The sequence below is a fragment of the Vigna radiata genome, chromosome 4 (assembly GCF_000741045.1).
Source record: "Vigna radiata var. radiata cultivar VC1973A chromosome 4, Vradiata_ver6, whole genome shotgun sequence".
Classification (NCBI taxonomy): domain Eukaryota; kingdom Viridiplantae; phylum Streptophyta; class Magnoliopsida; order Fabales; family Fabaceae; genus Vigna; species Vigna radiata.
In genome coordinates, this window is record NC_028354.1 from 3,103,298 (window position 1) to 3,130,484 (window position 27,187).

The 27,187-nt window shown below is 32.1% G+C and overlaps 1 protein-coding gene across 1 annotated transcript; it reads right to left on the minus strand.

The window, feature by feature from the left end:
• Window positions 1-3,910: 3,910 nt before the first annotated feature.
• Window positions 3,911-4,549, minus strand: LOC106758254. Its single transcript, XM_014641193.1, has one exon. The coding sequence runs from the start codon at window positions 4,547-4,549 to the stop codon at window positions 3,911-3,913; it is 639 nt and encodes a 212-aa protein (XP_014496679.1).
• Window positions 4,550-27,187: the final 22,638 nt, after the last annotated feature.

The window sequence follows — 27,187 nt, forward strand, 5'->3', positions numbered from 1 at the left end:
AGTATCACAATCACAATCATGTTATCAAGCATCTGTTCACACATATTGTGAACAACCACCTGTATATAGCATCTCATATAACATCTCAACATCAATCATATATAAAAGCTTCATCAAGCATACTCATCACAAATCATCATCAACTCATTGCATCAGATATAAGTTTTAAACCAAGTACATCACACCCTATTCTAAAAATAGAAGAAAATAAAGCATTAAAAAGATAAGTTTCGAAAACTGTGTCGCCTCTCAGGTAGCGCTTGTTTAACATCACGAGTCTAACCCAATAATCCTCCAGCATCCTTCAATGGATGCACATCTATCTCATTAGCACCCATCAGTAGATGCTAATCTTTCTCATCTTCATTAGCATTAATCAGTAAATGATGTTAATGACACCCATCAATAGATGCCTAATCACATAACATCCCTCAGTAGATGCTTAATCACATAGCATCCTTTAGTAGATGTTATTATTCCTCATCCTTATCATGCAACATGCATCAGTAGATGCTTTCCTTCATCATCCTTATCATAACAGCATCCATCAGTAAATGTTGTTCCCTGAGTCCTCCTAGCATCCATCAGTAAATGCTATCATTACTGCCATCAGAAGCAGCATATAACCTAAGAAAAGGTGGTTCTTCACTTTGAGGGGGATTTCAAAGGGTTGACTGCAGGAGAGGATTGTTCTTGCTGCTAATCTATTTTTTGTATTTGCCTATATTAGACTAATAAGTTAAAGAGGTGATTTACATTTTGACGTGAGGTCACTGTAAAGCCCTTGTTGTAAAAACTCATATCTTTATAGTGCATTGGCTTCCAATCTCGGGTTGAGTGGAAGGACACTAGATGTAGGCAGATTGGCCAGACAATATAAAAATCAGAGTTTGCATTTTCTTATCCCTATCTCTCTGCATTTAACCGATTACATATTATCTGTATTTGAATACGCATACTGTTACATTGCATACATTTTTACTTGCAATTCAAGAAAAGTTTAAAGACTTACAGTTTTGCGAAAAAGATTTAAAAAGCGATTATTTTTATACAACACCAATTCACCCTCTCTTGGTGGGAGAAACGAAACACATCTTTTCCAACAATTGGCACCAGAGCTGGTTTTCAAAAGATATTTGAAAAACAAATCGATTAACCTTTTTGTCTAATCGATTATTTGATCCTGAAAATTGCTTTTGTTTCTCAGACATTTGGTGAAGGTGCATCAACAAATAGACCACCTCTATTTTTTGGTGAAAACTATGCTTTCTGGAAAATTAGAGTGCAAATTTTTCTTGAATCAGTGGATAAAGGTGTATGGGATGCAACACTCAATGGTCCATTTGAACCCACTCATGTTGTTAATGGAAAAACTGTTTTAAATTTTATTTTTGAGTGGACTCAAGATGAGAACCGGAGAGCACAGTTTGATGTAAAAACTCGTAATGTAATTGTCTCTACTCTCACAATGGATGAGTTTTTCAGGGTCTCTCAATACAAGACCACAAAGGAAATGCGGGAGGTCCTTAAAGTTACACACGATGTAATTTATGAAGTAAAGTGTGCCAGAAAGAACTCTTTGGTACAAGAATGTGAAATGTTCAAGATTAAAGTCAGAGAAACCATCTATGATGTGTAGAAGAGGTTCACACACATTGTCAACCATATGATGGCTCTTGGCAAGGCATTTGAGAAAGAAAAAATTAATATCAAAATCTTGAAAAGCCTGAACAGGAGCTGGCAGCCTCAGGTAATTGCTATATCCGAATCTAAAGATTTGACTAACATGAATATGGCAACCTTATTTGGCAAGCTTAGGGAACATGAGCTAGAGCTTGGTAGATTGAGAGAGGAAGAAGATATTGAGCAAAAGTAATCGATTGCTCTCAAGGCTACAAGCAAAAGATCCTCCAAGAAAGTTGAATCTGATGTTGAGTCAGATGTAGAAATACCAGAAAAGGAGATCATGAACATGATGGTAAAGAAGTTTAAAAAATCATGAGAAATAGAAATATTGCAACTGACAATGCAGGTTATTCAAGAGGAGGAAAGAAGAACTCTAAGAACAACACTTATACGAAATAATAATCAATTTATCTACACAAAATGAGAACCATGAACATGTCATATACTTATTAGTCGATGATGTATTATATTAGAAGGTTTTTTGGTACGTAGTGGGAAGATTGCAATATCCTGAACTGATGACAAACATACTAAGATGACATTATATCGATTAACAATAGCAAAACCCATGTTTGGTATAATCATCTACTTCTCCATATTAGCCTATAATTAATGAAATAAATTATTGTGGAAGAAAAAAGTAAGCCATAATAAGTAAAGTGTAAATGATAGTAGCACGAACCCCTTAATGTGAGTCAACTAGAAAAGGCTTCCTTAGTTCTTCTAGTCGATCATAGCTTCCTATTAATCTTTCATATTCATCACATCACAGACTAAGTTCTTTAAACAAATGATATCGGATAAGGGGTCGTGACTCTTCACCCATCCCTAACAAAAAAATAATGGATTTATACCTATTAACACTCTGGCAAGTGTACCATATCGTATCAAGTAATAATAAAACGGTAAGTCCAAGTATCGTTTCCCCAGAGACTCACGACACTAAACAATTGTGCTTTTGCTTAACCAATCAAGACTATAAAAAGAATATTTTGGGGTTTTTGAATGCAAAACAATAAAAATAAATATGCATGAAATTTGATCAATTGAGGTTAAACACAAAAGTGAATGGATGATGTTGATAATATGAGATGAATCTGTTGTTAGGGTTTAGATTTCACCTAATCACTCTCATACATAAACGAATTCATCTTCTTCATTAATGTTAATGCCACTTTCTCTAAACTCGATCCCTCGGTGAAAAGAGCCTAATCACAATTACTAGTTTACTATCCCTAGTCTCCCTAGCAATTATTCATGCAATACACACAAAAGCTTAAGGAAATTGATGTTCCTATTCCTATCCCTAGGTAATATTCATTATCAAGAGTAATTCTTCATGTCTAGACCTAACTATACGTCCCCATATAGAAAGAATCAAAGACGATGTGTTTGAATAATGTCTTAAACAAAGCATTAGCAAGAACGAAGGAAAAACCTTAACAATTAATGACTGAAAGCATATATATTTAAGAAGAATTCAAATACAAGAGAGTTTAGCGGTTACATCATTCCCCAGCAACAAATAAGATTAGTTTTCCATCGTCATGGAGAAACTAAGTGTAAAATGGAATGGAAGAGATAGGAACCCTAGAAAGAGAAGAGGAAAGTTGTCAATTCCCCAAATATGCCCCCAAAGGGGTGAAAAATGTGTTTCTATGTTTAAGCCATCAAAAGATACATTCTCTAAGACATTCTTGTCTTTAAATAGGGCACAAAAATAACAGAAAATGGGTCCAGGCCCAAAACAGATCATAAAAATAATAGAAAACTGGCCCAGGTCCAATAGTACACCGCCCGGCGGTAGGTGCGACACCCAGAATGGCCCCCGAGCGCTGTCCAGGCGAAAAAAGTGAAAAATTGGTCCCAGTCCACCACCCGGCGCTCCCTACGGCAGAAAACTGTACTCTGGTCAACTTTTCAGCATTATGGTTGACTGGTTGACTTTTCTTGTTGACTGGTTGACTTTTCTATGTTATGGTTGACTTTTCTCCATTGCAACTCCTTGATACTTCAACCCTTCTTTCAAATCATTCTAATAACCTACAAAATCAAGGAAATTTAGTGATAAAATCATAAAGCATACCCTCAACTCTCTTATTCTGAAAACTAAAGCAAAATCATGAGTCGAAGCAAGTTTCTAAGACAACAAGGGTGCATTTGATATCAAAATTAGGTATAAAAATAATGGTTTTTGAACTGTTATCAATACCTACAATGACCATCAACAACATCGATTCCAGAGAGGGAACATCACATACATCACCTCTTTTTCTTTAATCATGCATATTTTGTCAAGAGTGTCAACATGGAAACAACCCTTATCATATTTTGGGTGAGACATGGCTTGAAAGACATCAAAATTTATTTCTTCATCTTGCACTCTCACCTTCAGCTTGCCATTCTCCACATCAATTAGGACTCTTGTAGTTTTCATGAAAGGTCTCCCAAGAATAAGAGGAACATTCACATCTTTTTCCATCTCCATGATAACGAAATCAACAGGAAACATGAACTTGTCTACTTTTACCAGCACGTCCTCAGCTACCCCATAAGGATATTTTAGAGATATGTCTGCTAGTTGGAGAGTCATCCAGGTAGGCTTAAGTTTTAGGCCTTCAATTTTTTCAAACATGGAGAGTGGCATGAGATTGATACTGGACCCCAAATCAATTAGTGCTTTCCCAACAGAGATGTTCCCTATAGTGCACGGGATAGTGAAACTTCCTGCATCCTTCAACTTGGGAGGTATTAACTTTTGAATGATGGCGCTACAGTTTCCCTGTACCTCAATTGTTTCCTCTTCAATGTACTTCCTATTTTTAGAGAGGAGTTCCTTAAAAAATTTTGCATATGAAGGCATTTGCTACAAGGTTTCTGAGAAAGGTATGTTGATCTCTAGTTTCTTGAAGATCTCCATGAAACGCTCAAACTGCTTTTCTTTTTCCTTCTTAGAGTAATTTTTTAGGTAAGGAAGGGATTTTTCAAAAACTTCTTTCTTTTTTTTCTCAATCTCCTCCTCACTCATTTTTTCTCTTTCTCTCCTCTCACTCTTTTGTTTTCCACACTCTTTTTCATATTTTTCTTTTTCTCTCAATCTCTCTTTTTCTTTTCTCTCATTCTCTTGTTTCTCTCTCTCATTTTCTCTCAATCTCTCTTTTTCTTTTCTCTCATCTAAAACTCTGCCACTTCTAGTGACAATTGCCTTGCATTCCTTTCTAATCTTCCTGTTATTTTTAATATAATTCAGTTTCTGACTTATGAACTTATAGTGTGCCTCCATGTTTTTTGATGAAGCCTGAATGCTTTTCTGAATTGAGAGAGATTCCTTTAGGAACTGTTGGAGAGTCTCCTCAAGCTTTGTAGTGTTGTTAACTTGCGGTGGTCTACATAACCCACCTGCTTGCTCCAATTGTTTTTTATTTATGCTTTAGTGAGATCCCCACCATTGGTTGAAATTACCTTGAATTGTCTCCATCCTACACACAAATTCTTGAGAGAGATTGTTAGTACAAAATAAGAAAAATAAGAAATCAAAAAATGGAAAAAATAAAAAATAGAAAAAAGAAAACAAAAATAAAGTCAAAATTAATCAAGAATCACACAAATATAATAGCTTAAACCGTGAGTTCCCAGCAGCGGCGCCAAAAACTTGTTGGGGCAAATTGACAAGTGTACCGAGTCGCACAAGTAATATAAAATGGTAAGACCGAGTATCCTATCCTAGAGGACTCTCGGCGCTGAACAGTTCTGTAAAAACAAGATTAATTAAGACTTAGAATAAAAGAGATCATGGGTTTATATTGCAAAAATTATAAAATAAAACAAAATAAAATTGATCAATGGCAAAAGAGCACAGAGATGAATGGATGTTGATTTATATGAGATGGATATTTTGTTGGGGTTAGATTTCACCAAGTTCCCTCTCATGTATATAAGAATTCTTCTTTATGCATTAATGCCAACGTCCCTTACTAAAATACGTAAATTCGATCCTTCGGTAAATAAGTTTGTCCCTAATTACCAGTTCATACAATTCCTAGCATTCCCGGTAAAAAGATGTGAAAATCAAGATGTTAAGACGACTGAGACTCATACCCTCATCCCTGAGCAATATAACCCTTAGGAGTAATTCAACAAGGACCTGCATTGAAAGGAACCTCCTAGCACTCATGCAACTCACAGATCATGCTATTGTATAAGCAAGCAATAGGAACAGATGAATTACTCTAACAATTAATGAAAAAGCATATGAAATTAAGAATCAATTCAAATACATGAGAGTTTACAAGGTTACATCATTCTCCAACAACAAATAGAAATTAGTTCCCCATAGACATGGGGGAACTCTATGAACAATGGAAGAAAAGAAGAGAATGGAAGACTAAGAATTGGCTAAGAGTGTATTGCTATGATCTTCTCTACCAAGGATACAAAACCTAGAGCCCCAAGGTCCTTTAAATAGTGTCAGACGCGTCCCAAAGTGTGGCTCGGTCTAAAAGAATCAAAACAAAGCATAAACAGGGCCCGATCCAGGTGAAATCTCGCTCAAGCGTCGCAAGGAGCTTGCCCGAGCGAGAATTGGCAGTCATGTAGGGCATGGGCGCCAGATTTGGACACCCAAGCTTCAAGCGTCCACCGCCCGGGCGTCGGGGCCACCGCCCGGGCGTCGGGGCCACCGCCCGGGTGACCAGCGCTGATGTTGATCGCGTAGTTTTTCGTTCCTTGTCGCTCGTGCATCGCGTTTTCCCTCCTCTTGGTGCCTGTTTGACCCCTTTTGAGCTCCATCTTCTTGGCTTTTCACTTCTTCTTCCAGCATTACTTCAATCTCTGTCAAAACAAGGGGAATTTGTTAGAAAACTATTGAAATCAACCTCAACTCTCTTATTCACACATTTTATTGAAAACACACGAGTCCAAGCAAGTTTTTAAGTAAAAAAGGTGCTTTTAGTATCAAAATCACATAACAAATAACGACATTTGAAACTGTTATCACAACCCCAAACTTAGAACTTTGCTTGTCCTCAAGAAAACCAAATGTAACTCAACTTTTCAGAACAATCACTACAATGACTCAACCTTTTTTAACAACTTTTTCAAGACAAGGAATCACTTTTATCAATTTCAGCATAAGATTTCAGTCAAGATGTGCAGATGCTTCAATTAAATCATGCTCAATGTGATGCATTTTTAACAGGTGCTATCCTTAAGAGTGATTAATCAACCAAGCAGAGATGCAATCAGAAATTCGAGGAATTATTCCTCACCAAGGAAAGTTTTTCACTCAAGCACTCAAAAGTACATCACTCAAGCACTCAAAAGTGTCTCACTCAGTTCACCGGCGTATGTTGTGGTATTTCTCTCTACTATCACAATGTCACACAAATTAATTTTGCCTTTCATTTAACCACAATCAAACATACTCACAAGCAGGTTNTCATCACAAGGGCTTTTCATGGCTTGTAACTTGGCTGGGCTAAGAAGGAAATTGGTTTTTCTGGTCAGCAAAGTTCCTTGAGTTAAGAGAGACATTTATGTAAATACCATTTAAGAACAAACTCTATTTCTTTTTCCCAGATTTCCCTTACAGTGAGCTCTTTTTGTTTTTGAATTTTTCTCTTCTCACTTTTTCTTTTCTTTAGCTTTTTGTTTTTCACTTGCTTTTTCTTTTTATTGCTCACTACCTAGAGAAGTGGGTTGTTACCTGGCAACCCCAAACTTGAACCTTTATCAGTACCTCCTCAAATGTTCTCAACTTAACTCAAGGTAAAGATTTTTCAAAAAGGTTTTTCAAGACATACATATGGCTCAAGGTTCAAAGGTTAGAACAAATTGTTCTCTTTTCAGTGGGCAAAAATTATGTGAAGGCTAAAAGAATAAGGGATAACAAAAGATTGCCTTGATCATATGGAACCTGCACGCAAGTAGCTCAATCATAGAAAATTTGGGCAAAATCATTCATGCATCCAAAGTAATAACAATTAAAAATACCCTGAAGCTCAAAACTCACACAGGTAAAATCACAAGTTCCCAAATTCAGAAAAACATCCTATTCAATATTTTAATCAAACTTTATCTCAAGCACCTGTCTCACAAATTGGGATTTATCATCATGCATCATCTCAACTTCAATCAAACACTAGAATTTTCAAAGAGCAAACTTATCACACAAAATAGAGCAAAGTTGAATTAAAGCAGTTTAGTCCAATCAAGCAGAGCATAGTAAAAATAAATCCAAACAAACAGTAAACAAGAATCAAAGCAAGGACATAATTTAAAAGTAACAATTTCGACAAGTTGTAGTAATGAAAACATTTAAAGTGCGAAAATAACACAGCTGAAAGAAATCTTATTCTAAACAAAGGTGGCGTCCATCCGTAGACACCAAGTACATCCCATCACTCATCGTCCTCCGAGTCATAGCCCATGTCTGAAGTCCCAACTGCTCTAGGGTCGCCACCCCCTTGTGTAGGGTTAGTGGGCCATGCTACTCTTGCTGCAAAGTCCTCATGCGAGATAAACTATCTCTCAGGGAAAGTGGATGTCAGTGTCCTCAAGAGCTTCTGCTCTCTTCTGTAGAGAGTTGTCATCCGAGCCTCCATCAGGGACATATACATGTCTCTCATCTGGAACGGGGCAGCCTCCTGAGCTGGTGGCTATGTTGGTGGTGGTGTTCCCTTGTGTGCTCTTGGCACTTGTTGTGGTATCATGGCTTGGTCTTGCTCCTCAGTCGCACAATAGTAGGTGAAGTAAGCATCATCTAACTCCTTCCTTGGGCTCTCCAGGGGTGGCGTGGACACATCCATACCCATCATCTCACACAGATGAGTGATCAAAGAGGGGTGCCCCAAGGGGGTCCTGGTATGCAAGGTGCGGGTGCAGCTCCTGATCTCATCGGCAATGACCGATCCAATGTTAACACCACGCCCACTCATAATACAGTACAAGAGTATAGCTCTCGGGCTGGTGATATCAGACATATGTGAGCAGGGGAGAATGTTGGTATGGGTAAAGGTCATCTAGTATTTAGCCGCTGGAGTCAAGAATGAACTTTTGAGGTGGGTCGGTGCACCAGCCCTGCTCCGCTCAAAATGCCCTCTAGGTGAGCATAGGGTCCTCTCCACATCCTCATAGTCATCTCCCTTAGTCATAATTTGCTCATACTTGCACCTGCCTCCTTCCCAGTCAGTGCCCAAAAAGGTGTTGATTGTTTCAGCATCAAAGGGGATCTTCCTGCCTATCACATAGCTAAAGTATGTCTCTTGTTCTCCTCCTAACGCCTTATCGTTAGTATAAAACTCTTTCACCATAACAGTGTTGGCTGAGGCAAGGTAGGTGGTTAGGTTCAAACATCCTTTCTTAGTGATCTCCCTTCCAAACTGAGGAGCTGAGGCAGTTATCAAACCCACCTTACGTTCCATGAACAACTTCTTACCCTCAACTATTGGAAAATATCTCTCATGGGCTAGTGTCCTGAACTGGTGGGAATAGAACTGCTTTGTCTCTTTTCTTTTGCTACTACGGTCCTTGCTCTCCTAGATGCTGAAGCCATTCCTGTGAATAGAGAATCACAAACAAAGCCAACAAACGTTTCGAATTAGTCAAGAATCCTGTGGCTTAGTGTTCCTATTCCTCAGATGGAATGAGTATCAATTGCACAGGGTTGAAAAATAAGGAGAGCCAAAAATTTTAAGGTGTTGTCACAGTGTCTGCCGCTCGGGCGACCAGAGCCACCGCCCGGGCGACCAGAGCCACCGCTTGGGCGACGCGCGATTCAGATAAATGTTTAGCACCATTTTCAGCAAAAATTTCACAGCTTAATCAGTCAGGATCGTGGCAAAACTAGTTTGAGGCAATTCTTCCCATAAAAAATTGATCAATTTCATCATCAAATTATAACCCCTTTGTAGAACATGCAACTTTAACAAGGGTTTCAACAAATGAAGGATGGGAACATGAGTTTGCAAGAATTACCTGGATGGAATCAAAAAATTAATTAGATAGAAAGCAAGATTAACCCTTTCAAAACCCAGACTTGGCTTCACAAGAGATGGATACTTAGGGTTTGGTGAAGTAGGAGAGGAGAAGAGTGAAAAGAGTACTTTGGGGAAGTGTTTGGAGGGCTAGATTGAAGGAAATCTTAGAGTGGAGGCTTGGGCGAAACCCTTGAAGGTAAAAAAAGTGAAAATGGGCCGGGCCCGCTTGAGCTACGGGTCAGATTTTTCAAGACAGCGGCGTCGTTGCCCGGGCGTCCAGACCCACCGCCCGGGTGTCGGGTTCCCCATTTTCAATTTTTGCTTTTTGTTTTCTTGATTAGGGGTTTCTTGATTTAGCTCAAAATTTTCAGTTTCCTGTCCCCTATTTCTTCATAACAAGCTATTTTTCTTCACCCTTTGAACATTTATCTTAACAGGTGAAAAGTAAATTAAAACACTAGGTTGCCTCTCAGCAAGTGCTTCTTTAACGTCAGTAGCTTGACCTAGTCAGTTGCATCCTTTAGTAGATGCTCGCTTACATGCAGATGCCATGTGCTCCATTTTATTGGACAACTCTTTCTTTTTGTTGAATTTTTTTAGGAACTCAATATACCCAGGGATTGGCTGCAGTGTTCTTTTCATAGGAAGTTTAATTTTCAATTTCTTGAAGATTCTTTTTAGTTGCTTGGAGTGTTTTTCTTTCTTCTTCCTATAATGCTTCTTTGAGTAATATAAAGGTTTTTCATACTCCTTTTCTCCTTCTTTTTCTTCCTCTGTGTCTATCTTTTCTTTGCTCAAATTTTTTTTTCACCTTCTATTCTTTTCTTATCTGTTTTCTTTTCCTCCCTTACATCCTTTTCTTTTTTTTTCTCAAACATTCTTTTTCTTCTCTCTCTATTTTTTTCTCATCCTCTTTCTTTTCTTCCCTCTCTTTTTTCCTTTCTTTTCCCTCACTTTCTTCCTTTTCTTTCTCTACTTTTTCTTTTCCATTCAACCTTTCTTTTCCTTCTCTCTCTATTTTTTTCTCTTCTTTTTTTTTTCTCTCCTCATATGACACCTTGCCACTTTCAATGACAACATCATTGCATTCCTTACCATGGTTAACTCTCGTGTTATTTCCAAGATCACCCAACCTTTGAATCATGAAGTCAAAATCTGCCTTCATCCTTTCTGATGCCGCTTGAGTGTTTTTCTGAATTGAGAGGGATTCTTGCAAGAATTGCTGGAGAGTCTCCTCCAGCTTTGTAGTATGGTCAACTTGTGGTGGACTAGTAAATAGTCCTCCAACTTGCCCATATTGACTTTGATTTGTGCTTGAGTGAGGTTTCCACTAGTAGTTGAAATTATCTTGGTAGAAGTGCATTCTTGTTAGATCATATTGTGAGGCCTGCACAAAACTTATAGAGAAAGATTGTTAGTACAAAGATAAAAATAAGAAGAAAAATAAAAATTAGGGATTGAAAAATAAAAATCAAAAATAAAAATGGAAAAATAAAAATAAGAAAACAAAATAAAAATAAAATAAAGTCAAAATTAATCAAGGATCACACAAATAGAATAGCTTAAACCGTGAGTCCCCAGCAACGGTGCCAAAAACTTGTTGGGGCAAATCGGCAAGTGTACCGAGTCGCACAAGTAATATAAAATGGTAAGACCAAGTATCGTATCCTAGAGGACTCTCGGCGCTGAACAGTTGTGTGAAAACAAGATTAATTAAGACTTAGAATAAAAGAGATCATGGGTTTATGTTGCAAAAATTATAAAATAAAACAAAATAAAATTGATCAATGGCAAAAGAGCACAAAGATGAATGAAGGTTGATTTATATGAGATGGATATTTTGTTGGGGTTAGATTTACCCAAGTTCTCTCTCATGTATATAAGAATTCTTCTTTGTGCATTAATGCCAATGTCCCTCACTAAAACACTTAAAGCCGATCCCTCAATAAAAAAGTTTGTCCCTAATTACTAGTTCATGCAATTCCTAGCATTCTTGGTAAAAAGATGTGAAGATCAAGAGGTTAAGACGACTAAGACTCATACCCTCATCCCTGAGCAATATAACCCTTAGGAGTAATTCAACAAGGACCTGAATTGAAAGGAACCTCTCGACACTCATGCAACTCACAGATCATGCTATTGTATAAGCAAGCAATAAGAACATATGAGTTACTCTAAAAATTAATGAAAAAGCATATGAAATTACGAATAAATTCAAATACATGAGAGTTTACAAAGTTACATCATTCCCTAACAACAAATAGAAATTAGTTCCCCATAGAAATGGGGAAACTCTATGAACAATGGAAGAAAAGAAGAGAATGAAAGACTAAGAATTGGCTAAGAGTGTATTGCTATACTCTTCTCTGCCAGGGATACAAAACCTAGAGCCCTGGGGTCCTTTAAATAGTGTCAGACACGTCCCAAAGTGCGGCCCGGTCTGAAAAATCAAAACAGAGCAGAAACAGGGCCCAATCGAGGTGAAATCTCGCCCAAGTGTCACAGGGAGCTCGCCCGGGCTTGAATTGGCAGTCATGTAGGGCCTGGGCACCAGATTTGGACACCCAAGCTTTGAGCGTCCACCACCCAGGCATCGAGGCCACCGCCCGGGCGACCAGCGCTGATGTTGATAGCGTAGTTTTTCGTTCCTTGTCGTTTGGGCATCACGTTTTCCCTCCTCTTGGTGCCTATTTGACCCCTTTTGAGCTTCATCTTCTTGGCTTTTCACTTCTTCTTCAGTATTACTTCAACCTCTATAAAAACAAGGGGAATTTGTTTGAAAACTATTGAAATCAACCTCAACTCTCTTATTCACACATTTTATTGAAAACACATGAGTCCAAGCAAGTTTCTAAGTGAAAAAGGGTGCTTTTAGTATCAAAATCACATAACAAGTAACGGTGTTTGAAACCGTTATCAAAGGGTGACAAATAGGATGAAACTGATCTAACATTGGTATTCACCTTTGTTGCATAAATCCAAATCTTGCATTAGATTTAGCCTAATATGGGATATCTTTCTTTGTTGAAGACCTATCATTTTTAGAATTCAAGGTGTCTACATACTCAAAATATGAAGGTTCACACTTTGTAAACCTTTAAGATCGATGAACTTTAGTCTTTTGTGTACCATTAGTTTTAACTTTATGCATTAGAGGTACCATACCATTGATGTCATAGCAGGACAAACAATTCCAAGTAACTTTTTGTTTGATTGTCAGTTTTCTTGCAATGTCAACTTCTTGAAACGATTGAGCACCAAATCAATGAAGTTCCTTTTGAATTCATAACTTTGTGTATGATTCATTTGATGAAATATTTGTAAATCTCAATCTTGTCCAAATGATATGAATTTTAGATAGAGAAAACACCTCAGGGTCATATCTTACTAATTCACAAGCACATGGTAGACTATATGTTCCTCTCAAAATGCAACCACAACATTCACTATCAAATCCTATATGTTGAATTAGATTGAACTTCACAGTAACAAGTCCTAAAACTTATGTTGATACATATCCAATCAATCTTTTATACTTGCTTGGCTTAAAAGCGTCACTTGTAATATTTAAGTTTTTTTTCAAATGACGTTTTTCTTTCACTATGTTGCAAGATGGTGACATTATGAATTGCATCCCAACACAAGCAGAGGTTTCTTATACTGCTTCCCAATACTTTCTTCAAACTCTACTGAGCAGGCTCAACATTTATAAAAATGATGTAAACAATATCATAAAACATCTAACAAAAACAACTATATAAAATAACATGCAAAAATACTTGTTTGGTGTTGTGTTTACTAAATGCATTACTCAATTTTTTCACGTGTTTACAAAGTATTTCTTATACGAAATGATCCAAGAGTCATTGACATATTCAAATAATAATGGCCATGAATTACAAATATGATGAAGGAAATCAACACAATAACTAAAGGTTGACTCGTGTTCACAATCCATGACATTTTCCTATGCTTCCATGCCAACATCCCATGCCTCGTCATAATTGACTAACATTTTACACTTGGCTTGCAAATTTTTATGAATGTGGAAACGACATAGGATATGCTAACATTAAGGAAATACAATGGCAATGACATTCATCAAAACTAGGTATTTGTCGCTAACAACGACTAGTGGACCATCCTTAGATGTCATAATGTCAACCTTTCTAGAGCTCAAGCGAAATTATTTTGTCGTTCACTTGATAAAAATACAAAGGATATTGAGAAACTTAAACCTATTGATGTAACCCTAACTATCTTAAGTAATGACAACCAATATTTGTTGATTTTGTAGGTGTTACCCATAAGAAAACCATATTGGATGCATCTAACAATTTTACTACATCAGGATGTGTCCAAAAAAGCTCACTTACCACCTCAGATTTGTCAACACATATATTCTAGTAGATGTATTTATCATGTTCTAACATAATCATCATCAGTTGTAATTCAGTACTCTCATCATATACTTGGTTATGACTGGCCATTTTTGAAATTTTTGAAAAACTATCAAAGCAAGCTCTGATACCAATTGCTGAAATTGGTATCGCGCAGCGGAAATGGTTTTAAGGAGCATGTTATGGTTAATAACCAAGAGGGAAGGGGTAAATTGGTTCTTTTGAAAATTTTGATTTTCTTTAAGAACTTTTATCAAACAGTTTAAGTGCTAAAAGTGTAGAGTCGGAGAAAATCAACACAAATGATTTTTATACTGATTCGAATAAAAAATTATACGTCCAGTTGTTAATCACTATAAAGAGTGATTAACTATTTCACTATAATATCGTTTCAGATTACAAGTAATGTTTTGCAAAGATAAAGAAACAAAAAAACCTTCCTTCGACACACAAACGGAAGAACTTCAACTTAATCAACTTGAAGAGAACCGCTTCGACCTTAGACGCACTAAATGCAAGCTTCTCTTATTCACAAGCCTTGATATGTGCACTCTAACACTTGAAAACTTCCTCGGACCTTTTCTGTATTCTTAAATGGCTTAGATTTTTATAAGAGGTTTAGAAAGGTGTATATATAGCCCAAGGGTCTGAAACTGAAAAGCCAACTCCCAATTGCCAGTGATAATCGATTATCATAAGTGATAATCGATTATTTGCAACCGTTATGAGGTTTTCAAAAAGTGATAATCAATTATTCTGTGAAATAATCGATTATTTGAGCGAGCAATCTCATTCTATTTTGGCTCGTGATAATCGATTATCACACGAAATAATCGATTATTTGTGCAAAAATTCTCTAAAAGAGAAAACTTCTAAGTACTCTAACATCATCAAAGTTATTCCTATACAATTATTTGTACAAAATGCTTTTAAATGTAAAAGCAATAAGAGTATTCAATTCTTCATCTTGTAACACCATCAAAACTTTAGTAGCTCCAAGACACCAATGCTCCTCATTGGTAACACCAATAACTTTATTAAATCTCACATCGACAACAACAAAACTAAGATCAAAAGCAATCTCTCGAACCCACTAAATTAACTCACCATGTGGGAAAAATATGATCAGTTGTTAAGATATTTGTATAATCTTTCTCACACATTTAATTTATAAAAGAAGACAAATTTGATATGAAGTTGAAATTTACTTGTGATTTCAAAAAACTTAAAGGAAAATCTTTTGTCTTAGATAGTAAGACTCTAACTACCTACGACATGACTTCACCATAGAATACTTCTCTTATCTAATAATAATAATAACTAAAATAGAGATCAACATAAATTTAAAAAGAAATTAAAAATAGTACAAACACTAGAAAAATAAATTTTAAAAAATAAAATAAAGTAAAAACAGTATCAGATTTTGAAATTCAAAAAACAATTATTCGAATTTCAAAATTCAAAAAAATACTTAAACGAATTTCGAAATTCGATAATATCCTTAATCAAATTTTGAAATATGGTAGAATCCTTAACCAGATTTCTAAATTCGGTAGAATCATTAACCGAATTTTAAAATATGGTAAAATCCGTAATCAAATTTTGAAACATAGTAGAATCCTTAACTGGATTGTGAAATCCAGTGAGTTCCTAAATCAAATTTTGAAATGTGACGAGTTCTTAAATCCAATGAGTTACTTAATCGGATTTCAAAATCCGATGAGTTCCTACGGTGATACAACATGACATCACCATAGAATACCTTTCTTATTTAATAATAAAATAACTAAATAGAGATCAATAAAGTCATAAAACAAAACAAGCAAAATAAATTTAAAAATAGTAAAAAAAATCAAGAAAAATAAATTTTAAATAAATAAAATAAAATAAAAGCAGTATCGGATTTTGAAATTCGAGAGAATAATTAATCGAATTTCAAAATTTGAAAGAATACTTAAGCGAATTTTGAAATCTAATAATATCCTTAATCGGAATTTGAAATTCGGTAGTATATCCTTAGCGGAATTTTAAAATCTGATAAAATCTTTAACCAAATTTTGAAATAAGTAGAATCATTAACTAGATTGTGAAATCCAATGAGTTTCTAAACTAGATTTTGAAATCTGGTGAGTTCTTAAATCCGATGAGTTACTTAACCTGATTTCAAAACTGATCAAAACTTGGTGAGTTCCTACGCCAAATTTTGAAATTTGGTGATTTCTCACACTGGATTCTGAAATCCAAAGAGTTTCTAAATCGAATTTCAAAATCTATGAATTCTTAAATCAAATTTCAAAATACGATATATTCCTAAATTTATTAAATTACTTAACCAGATTTCAAAATTCGTTGTTTTTTTAAACTAGATTTCGAAATCGATACTTATCAAACTAAATTTTAAAATTCAATATTTTTCTATTTTAAAATTCAATATTTTTCTATTGGATTTTGAAATCCAATAATTACTGAAACTTTTTTCTTATCTCTTTCAAAATCTAGTACATGTAAAATATAATAAAATAAATACCAAATCTGGCCGATTCTCATTGGAAAATTCAAAAAACAAACTTATAATTGAAGATGAACGAATGCATATCTCTATTTCAAACTAATAAAGGTGAATAAAAAAAAATGCACGAAAACACAGTTGAAAGAAAAAGAAAGCTGAAGTTGAAGAGAGAAAAAGTTGTTGGAATTGCTTCTGAAAGTGACTTGGAAGTACTAGAATCAATAACATAGCTCCTTTCATAGTTGATACGTTTGGTAAGTAGTAATTACTCCTTATCTAATTAATTTAGTATTATATTTATATATATTCAAGGACATATTTGTCATCATAGTAAAATTTGTGAGTTCAGGAAGAAAAATTGAATGCGCAGCAAGAAAGCCCCACCAAGGGGGGTTACTCCCTGTACCTCCCCAATTCTAACCCCCACCCCCCCATTCCATTTTTAAGATTTGTTTTATTAGTTTATTTTTTATATTAATTTTCAGATATTTTAATAATGGAATTTATATGTTTTGATGTATTATTTTTAAATATATTTTTAACGTATAAATGGGAGAGTGAGAGTTGCAGAGAGCGTTTGGAGGAGGAGCGTTTCAAAAGCTTTGGTGGGGGTGGGGNTGGGAATACGAAGGAGAGGAATTTGAGTCTGTGTGTTTTGACTGAGACAGACTGTAAAAGAGTAGGTTAACTTTAGTAAATAGGTGTAAAACGGTAAAAATAAAAAAAACATAAAGATTAATTTTGTATTTAAAAAAAAATCCAAAAAAATTGGGAGGGGTGGGGGTTGGAATTGGGGAGGTACAGGGAGTAACTCCCCCACCAAGGGTATATTATGGCCCAATAATTTACAGTATGAATAAGCCCAAACCTATAATGCCGAAAGTTCTATCACTTAACAAAAAATGTCCTATTAGTTTTAATTATTTGTAGCGGAATCTCAAAGACCAAAATTGTAGTGACAATTTAGAAAAGGTATATACAGTGATTATTTTTAAGTGAAGAAATTGTTTTTATTTATTTTTTAAAAAATTAATTAAAAAATACAAATTTTGAAAAAAAAAATTATATTACCTTTATACAATGATGATGTAGATACGAATTATTTGGTACTTAACTTGAGCATAGTCACTTTATATTGTGCTTTCGTAAACTTTGTATTTTAGGAAATAATAATAACAACAACATTTTTTTCCCTAAGAGCTTAGGTTTTCATTCTTTTTTTTTTTATTGGGAAGTACAGTGAATGAATTTGACTTTTCCAGTTCATCAGTGTCCTTCTTTATTCAAATTATTTATAGGCTCATTCATAAACTATAGTACTTTTCAATTATAATTTAACTTGAATTACAAAAAAATATTATAATCTAACTTCGATCTATACAACTATATTGTGTTCATCATTGCTTATAGTTTTTCTACGTCTCTTGTATTAAATAATGATAACTGTTAAATTATAAATATAATGATTTAATATATATATATATATATATATATATATATATATGTTCTAATAAAATGTTATTATTATTTTTAGTTTATTCTAAAATATATTTATTGTTTAATAGATGGACTCCTAACTCTAACCAGATTTGACTAAATCTATTAGATTACGAGATAAAAATAACACGGTTTAATTTACGTTATAATATTCTTTTTTTTTGTACTGACTTTTCTAGTTGAGTCATATGACGAAGCCATTTTAATTAGGATGATAAATTAAATGAATTGAATAAGTTCTATTTCAAATTTTAGCGAATTCAATAATAGAATCATTAATTAATTTTAATTCATTAAATGTTTAATTGAAAATATATATGATCTATGTAATAAAAGTATAATATAATATACCATTATAACAGTTTATTTATTAATGGTATCTAACTCATTCATAAAGTTATATTTAAAAATAATAATATTTTTTAGATCTCAAAACTTTTTGTAAAACAAATTTGAAGATATAATTTTAAAAATAAATTTAAAAATTATGAAATTATTAGAAAATTGATTACATTAGTTTTGATATGTTAGGGAAGGATGCGAAGATAAAGTGGATTTGAAACAAATAGATAAATTATTAATTATCTATGAAATTAAGTAAAAATATTTAATTTGATTTATTTCTTTATACTTTTGTAATGAATATATTTGATGAATTAAGTATGGATACACTAGGAAAAGGGTGGATGAACATTTCTTTTTTTACTTAAATTTTTTACGGACACTTTTACTTGACAACTATTTAGTCTTGATTATTTGTAACTTTGAATATCCGTTTAGGATTTAGAATTTTAGATTTAGAGTATAAGGTTTAAGGTTTAAAGGTTTTTTTAATATTATATAAAATATTTTGGAAAGTTTGAGGTTTTCAATATTAGTCACAAAACTCATGTTACAAGTGATGTTAATTTTTTTTTTTTAAATAATTGTCCTCCTGAGTATTTTTTTTTTATGCAGTGATATTAAAAAAATTAGAACCATTATTTAAGTCTCTAGTAAGAAGTGACTTTGATTTTTTCCAAAACTAAGTTTTATTTATATAGGTTTTTTTTTTTTTTTTCAAAAGTCTCACATAAGCCACATAAATTAAATTAATTCACTTTTATGTATTTTCAATTATTCATTTCATTTGTTTTTTCTGTGGAGTAATTTCTACATTATATTTTATTAATATCATTTTCCTTCTTTCACTCCAAAAATCTTTATGCAAATGAATATAAAAAAAATTATAGTTTAAGAAGTTTATAGCACAATGATAGTTTTTTTATTATATAAAGAAAAAGAGATAGTTGTAATAAAATTTAGTGCAATGATTATTTTGTACATTTGAAACGTGAAAGTTATTTTTTTAATGTATTATTTTTAAAGAATATGAAAATTTTGGTTTTATACAAAGCTATTCAAAATAATTTTTTAAATTGTAATCATATTTTAGATACATCATTTCATTATTTTAAAAAGTTTAAAATATAATATATGTTTAGTTTGTTTATGCTTAAAAATAAGATAAGTTTTAAAGAAAAAAAAGTTCAAAGTTTATAAGTTACTTATATTTAGATATTTTGAAAACTCATTCTTTCATGTTTTTAAAGTTTTTATGAATTTATTTTGATAAATTATTTAAAAATGATTATATATAAATAAGTTTTTAACTTATTTTTAGTTTTCACGTCTAAAATATAGTATGTGTGTTTTAGCTTAAAAAAGAAATGATTTTTTCTTAAAAGAATCATCCATAAAAAATCAAATAATTTATTGTTTTTTTAAAATAGTGCTAATATAACATAAACATTTTTGTATATCAAAATTGAACAAAAAATACAAACAATTTTATAAAATTTAAAAAAAAATAAGAAAGTAGATGTTAATATAATTGTATAATTTAATTTAAGAACGCGTAGATATGATTAAGTTATATTATGACTTAGACCAAAAGGTTAACTTAATCAAAAGACTGTTGAATATTATAAATAAAATAGTTAACATATTAAAAGAAGGTTCATGGGTTGGCCCATAGGATTTTATTGATGTTTGGTCTTGTGAGTTTTTTTAATAAAGGAATTTTTTGGTCTTGTAGGCTTTTTTGACCCTAACTCATGTAGATTAGGACCAAATGATGAACTAATTTGACAAGTCTAAAACTTTTTGACAAATATACATCAAAATGTTTGTTATATAATTTAAGATCCTTTCCCTTTATTTAGATTTGAATTACAAATTTTTTGGTTATATATGTTTTTTAATTGAAAAAAAAAAACTTGTATTTAATTGAGTCAATGAACTAACTTGTGATGGATCAGATCAGATTCAATTTTTTTTGGTTAGTTGATAAGTAAATTATGTTAAATTGACTCACTAATTAGTCAACCTATGATGAGTCAAGCTAGACTATACTAAATGACTAGTTTTGACAATATTAATTACAAGTAACTTTTGTAGTAGTAATATCATTTAATGTACAAATTGAGTCTAACCATAATTTAAATTTAAAATTTAAAATAAAAGAGACATTACGTGCTTCCACATTTGTGTACTTTCCTTATTAATAAACAATAAACATGGAAAATGGAAGAAACGAAACATCAATATAGTATTATATTAAACATGTAAGATGAAAGGAACGAAACACCAATGTAGTAATATATTGATGTTTCACCACTTAATTTTTTATTTCAAATTCTGACAACTAGGAAACACTAAATAAGCAAATGAGATTTTTTTTCATTCGTTTGTTCACCATTGTTGATTGAAAATTTTAACAACACTATTTCAAAACCTTAGTACAATTATAAATTATAAGTAATTACTTAAAAGATATTATAAAAAAAAAGGTTTTATATACATGTGACTACACTAAATCAAAATTCCTTAAAGCTTCCTTTTATTTGACTTGTAATATTATTTTTAATTGAACAAAAACACTAATTATAATGAGTTTAATTGAATGAGCTAGTGATCTTTTGATAAAACACATGCATTTATAAAGTGACAGTGATAGTCTTGCACATTTGGATAATAAATAGTAATTAGTGCTCTTGCATGTTGGAATAATGGCAGATGCTCGCAATTTGTTCTTCCTATAGTGATTCCATATGGTTTTCAAGTGATGCCAATTTCATTTTTCGTTGTTCTTATATTCCTTTAATTTGAAAGTCATTAATTTCTTCAAATTCTCTCGGTCACAATTTTCCTAATGATGTAAAATTAAATAATTTTTCTTATATATAAGTTAATAATGAGTAGTTTTAATTTCTTTTTTTAAACTTACCACTAAAAACCATCCCGAACAAGAAACTCGTATTAAAAATATAATTTGCGAAAAATAAAGTAGGAATAAGATAAGCGAAACATTAATTAATCATACACACTGACTTTTTTTATTTTAGTTTATGTCCTTCCATGAAGAATATTAGTGTAAGAGTTGTTTATCTCGTGAGTGTTTGACCTTTGAAAATTTTGGTTTGTTTTAGAATTTACAGAAAGCATCTTACATGGAATATGCACACTCACTATAAAATAAAGAAAAAATTGAGTAAACGGAATGCACAGGCACACAGATTTTTAGAAACAATGCAAAACGCATAAACAAACTTTGACCACCGCAAACCCTTGCCGACGACCAATATCTATAAAGATACAGAGTATAAAAAAATAATTCATATTTAAAAAATAAAATAAAAAAGATAATATTAAATAAATATAAAAAATTTAAGTATATTAAAGAATATGTTTTTAATACTATACTTTTTTATTTTACCGTTTTTTTTACAAGAGTCTTCCATCTCAAGTAATTTCAAAACTTAAGAGTAATTATTTTTAAATTTAATATTTAAAATATTTTTTGGTGAATTATTTTATGAAAGAGCCAAAAATAATTATTAGAGTAAAAGTTCCATTAACTTATGGACAATTTGGAAGGAATATGAAAAATTACATAAAAGAAGAAATTCTGTGGACGCATATATATATAGAGAGAGAGAAAGGATAGATTTTTCTTTTATAAATAAATAATAATATAGATTTGACACAGCATTTTGGGTATGAAAAACTAGGTATAGTACACATAAGATAATTCTGTAACGCTAAACGAGAAAAGTTAATTAAATAATAGAAAAAAACTCATGTTATATCACGAAATTGTGTCAACTATTCAAGGCTTTTTGGGTTTATTATATTTCTTTTCAAGTTGTTGACTTAATTATTTGTGCTTTTAGTACTTTAAATTTATGTTTTCGAGTTCTTCATTGTGTTCTTGTGCTGTTTTTAAATTCAATTTTAAAATTTCAAATTTTCTTAAATTTAAACTTTTTCTTCAGATTTTAATGTTGCATCTTCAATTGGCCATATTTTTGCAATAATTATCTAAATTGTTTACATTATAATTTTGTCCATCCAACTAGTTATTTAGAATTTAAACTAGAAAAATCTCAAGATTTACAAGTTTTATTTGTATATATGTTTAATTGTGAAAACTTAATCCTTTTAGAAAATAACAATAAAAATGTTTTACTCTAAAGTTAATTGTCGTGTTGAATTTCACAATTTTATATACACGTTTTTTCATTGAAAATATAAGGATTGTTAATCTACATAAAAGAACTCATAATTCGCATTTTTCGTAAAAAAATTGCTATAATGTGCGGAACAAATAAAATAACATATTGACTATATTAGTCAAAATGTGATAAAATATTATTTCATAAGTGCTGTAAAATCTTACAATTGTTAGTACAATCACAATTTTACATAATGCGCCAGTTTGGTTTTAATATTGTAAGGTTTATAAAAATGTAGTAATTCTCTCTTAGTATCATTAGTAGTAATGAGTTTTTTGGGTAGAAAATATGATTAATAAGTTAAATAAAAATTCACAGTAGCTCATATCGTAAATATCTTATAACACTTAGGGCATGAGTTCAAACTTGGAGAGAATTTTAGTTGTTAATTTTATTAGAGAAGTCTGGAAAAGTTACTGTGAGTGATTTTCCACCGAGAAGAAATTTCTGGAAAAGAGGTTGGATTTTGTACTGTTAATTAGATTTTGTACTGTTAATTACTTGTCTACCTGTATAAATTTTTGTTGTTGTTAACTTTAACAACATGTTTTCCATTTCTAAGTTATCATAATAAAATTTTAATCTCAACTTCATTTCAGTTCTCACTAAATTTACCGTTAGAATAAACTGAAAATTTTACATATGATTCCTGAAAGATCTTAGTCTCTTTTGATCGTTCAATTTATTTAGAGATCTTTACTTAGAGAAATAAATTTCGCATCTTTGAGTAACCTGATTAAGATTATAATTATGTTCTCGAGTTACCTCACTAAAAACATTAATCTCCGCTTTGTTTACCATTAGATTGACCTTTTACCATTAGATTGACCTGATAATTTAATATATGGTCCATAAGACATATAAATTCATCTTGATCGTTCAGATTTCTAATTGGTTGGCTGTCCTTAAAGGAATAGATCGCATTCTGGATAAATCTGAAAACCACTTCAATTCTATTTTTAAGTTACTTCGGTTAAACTTTAATGTCAACGTAGTTAACCATTAGATTTGTCTAAAATTTTAAGATATAGTTCCTAATACATATTTATTTACCTTTACAGCTCGGATTTGAAATTGGATGTATATATTTAGAGAAACTAATTTTGGATTTACTAGATAAATTAATTCCACCTTAAATTCTCCTTTTGAGTTAGCTAGATAAAATTAAGATTCTCATTTCATTAACCGTTGGATCGAACTAAACTTTTTACATTAAGTTCTAAACATGTTATTATTTATTTTGATCGGTTAGATCTTTAATTAGAGGTTGTAATGAGAATAATCATCCTACGAAGTACTATAACTGGTTAAATTGCTAATAGTATTTAATTATATTGTGTAGAAATTTGAGTAATTTTATTTACTGATTGGTATGTTTGATTGTATCATTGACTTGAATATTATTCCATGTTAAGCTATGAACATGATTCTGAATCAAATATGAATTGTATGATGAATGGGTGATCAAAAGTCTCATGGAGAATTGTGATTGTAAGTAATTAGTGTATACGTTGATGTTGAGGGTCCTGTTATTGGAGGTTATCCTGATACTTTAATAATCATCCAGTCTCAAGTGGAGAAGGATGAGTTATGTGGTGAGAGGAACAGGAGGTCCTAGTCTATGTGCTGGTTTTGGGTATAGGTGTTAACAGACTAACCTTGTGGATGATATGAAATATTGTATTGGAAATGTATTTATAAAGAGAAGTAGAGGTCATCACAAGTCTCTAGGACTAAGGTTTCTAGAATCTTATTTTGAAATATAAGTTATTTCTAGGTGAAGTCAATATCATTTTAGAAGTTAGAATCGTAAAGAAGGGAGATAGTATACTATTATCCCAAAACAATACATGACTAACTTCTTAGGAAGTTTAGAAATTTTGACTTTAAACGAGTGAACTTATGATATTAATTCTAAATGAAAAATAGAGGAGAATATATTTTTCAACCTCAGTATGCCTAGATAATTGGAAGATTATTGCATTTGATGAGTTTTTCTAGACTTGATATTACCTACACAGTAGGTAGACTGGGAAGATACACTTAATATTCTAATTAGGAATATTGATATGCAGTTGCAAGACTTATGTGATTTTTAAGAATTTCAATATATTATGCTATTTAATATAGTGGATTTTCTATTGTGCTAAAATAGTACAATGATGTTAACTTGATCTTTGATTTAGATGAGACAAAATCTACTAGTGGTTATGTATTCATAGATGGTGGTGGTGCGAAGATCAACCAAACAAACTATTATTGCAATATCAATAATGGAATTTGAGTTTGTTGCTCTAGAAATGGCTGGTAGTGAAGCTGAGTGGTTGACGAACATCTCAGCTAAAACCCCACTAGGAATGAAACTAACCCCTTTTGTGTTAATACATTATGATATGCTATAGCAAAAAACAAGAACTACAATGGAAGTAAAAGACATATACAATTGGGACCTAATATGATAAAGTAGCTACTAAAGAGTGGAACAATTTTCCGTTAATTATGTGAAGTCATAATGAACTTTAGTAGATCCTTTGACAAAAACCCTAGGTAGTGATGTGACGAGATTTTAGAATCATCGAGGGGAATGAGACTTAAGTCGCTTGCAATCAAACAAGTGATGGTAACCCAACCTTTATGATTGGAGATCCCATGAATAAGGTTCATGTAGGTAAACAAGTCACTTAGTAGTTCTGATAACACTATATTAATTTTTAATCAATTATGACCATCATATGATGTGTGTAAAAGTGCTAAAGACTGCATCATTCAGAGGTTAAACTTTGTAATTAAAATTCAATATGGTGTAAGAATTTTAGTTTAAACAATATTTTAATGATTTTCATGTCCCTTACGGATGTTGTAGATTTGCATCATACACTTGATAAAATCACCTATATGAGTGTCGAGTGAGGTTGTTTGCATGAGATCTTGGTATGATCTCTAAAGCATCATGAATATTATGCATGCCCATGGCCTAGTAAGTGCAACACATGATAACAACAAGGATTGTAGGGTGTATTGTGATTGATAAACCACTAACACACATCAAGTGTCTTTGGTTCATATAGCTTGTTATATCAATTACACTGTGTGTGTTAAGTTTCTCGATCTAAGACTGGTTCATATAGCTTGTTACACTAGCTCCAATGCATTACATCTTATATGAGACCCATAATTTTCTTCTTTCATTCTTTTTGTATCTTATATTTTGCAATATGTAAGGGACTATTATGATAATCAAAATATTAAAAAAGAATATAGCTTATGTGTTGCAACAAATTATAAAAACTTCATAAAATTGTTATAACCAATTTTTATGAACACTGCATCTTTGTACGTTGCAAATGTATTGTCCATCTTCTCCTCCGAAAGATGTGGCTTCTTCCTAGGTAAAAGGTCTCATTTTCTACAAGTCGAGAGTTTTTGAGTTTTTTGCGAAGTTTTCTTCGTGAGGTATGAGATATTTCACCCATCTTATGCCCATCCTTTGTCTACAAATAGATGCCCCAATCCTCTTTCTTATGGAGATTTTTTTTTTGTCTTATTTCATTTTCGTATCTTCTCTTTTACTTCTTCTTTTGTATTATGGGTTTATATTAGCTCTTTAAAAGAGTTCTTCTTACTAATTCTGAATTCTCTAATATAGAGACATTCACGTTTGTATCTTAGAAATTTGCACATACACTCTGGATAAATCTTTAAGGACAATAATTATTCAAGTTTCAGAAAATGCATTTAAATTGTGTTCTTATCAAATTTTCCAATAGAATTATTCTTAAACTTGCTTCCTAATATACTTATTGTTATGTTGAAAATTTGTTTGTAGTCCTCTCATGATTATGATTTAGTTCACCAGAAGAATTTATTATGTGAAGTAGGAAAAATTTAACTATTTCACAATTCACATCAAAGTGTTGGAAATAGAGGATCCAAGAGTATCTAATACTCTAGTTTCAAGGTAAGAAGGCAAAGAGACTAGTTTATCAAAACTTCATACACTTAACTTATGCCAAGTTATAATATTGGTTTAGTGGTAAAAGTTAGAAAGGAAACTTCAACTTCTCCCTCTAACATTTGTAAGATATAAAATTAATTTAAAAAAATTTAAAAAGAAATAATGAAAAAGATTGTGGGTTCAACCATCTCCATTACATACTAAAAATTAACATTTATAGATAAAAATAAATTGAACTTAACTTATACTTAAAGATGTTGGAGGAAACCAATCTGAAGGTACAAAGACTACATAGAAGTTCTTATGTGAGATGCAAGAACTAAGGTTTGGTGATGTTCTAATAACCCGATGAGCCATCTATTCAATAATCATAAAAGAGGTCTCACGGTACAATAATCATAAAAGAAATTCCCATCTCGACCAATTTTAAGGATCCATCTCAAATTCCTAATGTTTCTGGACAAAGATTTTTGTTATCATATATGTTTAGGGAATATTGCTCATCGTCTGAATATGTTTCTCAAGTTATGATTACCCCTTTTCTTATATCCAACTTGCAGCTTTCAGCTTGAGTCCTTCAGGCATAAATTAACGAGCCAAGATTTCTT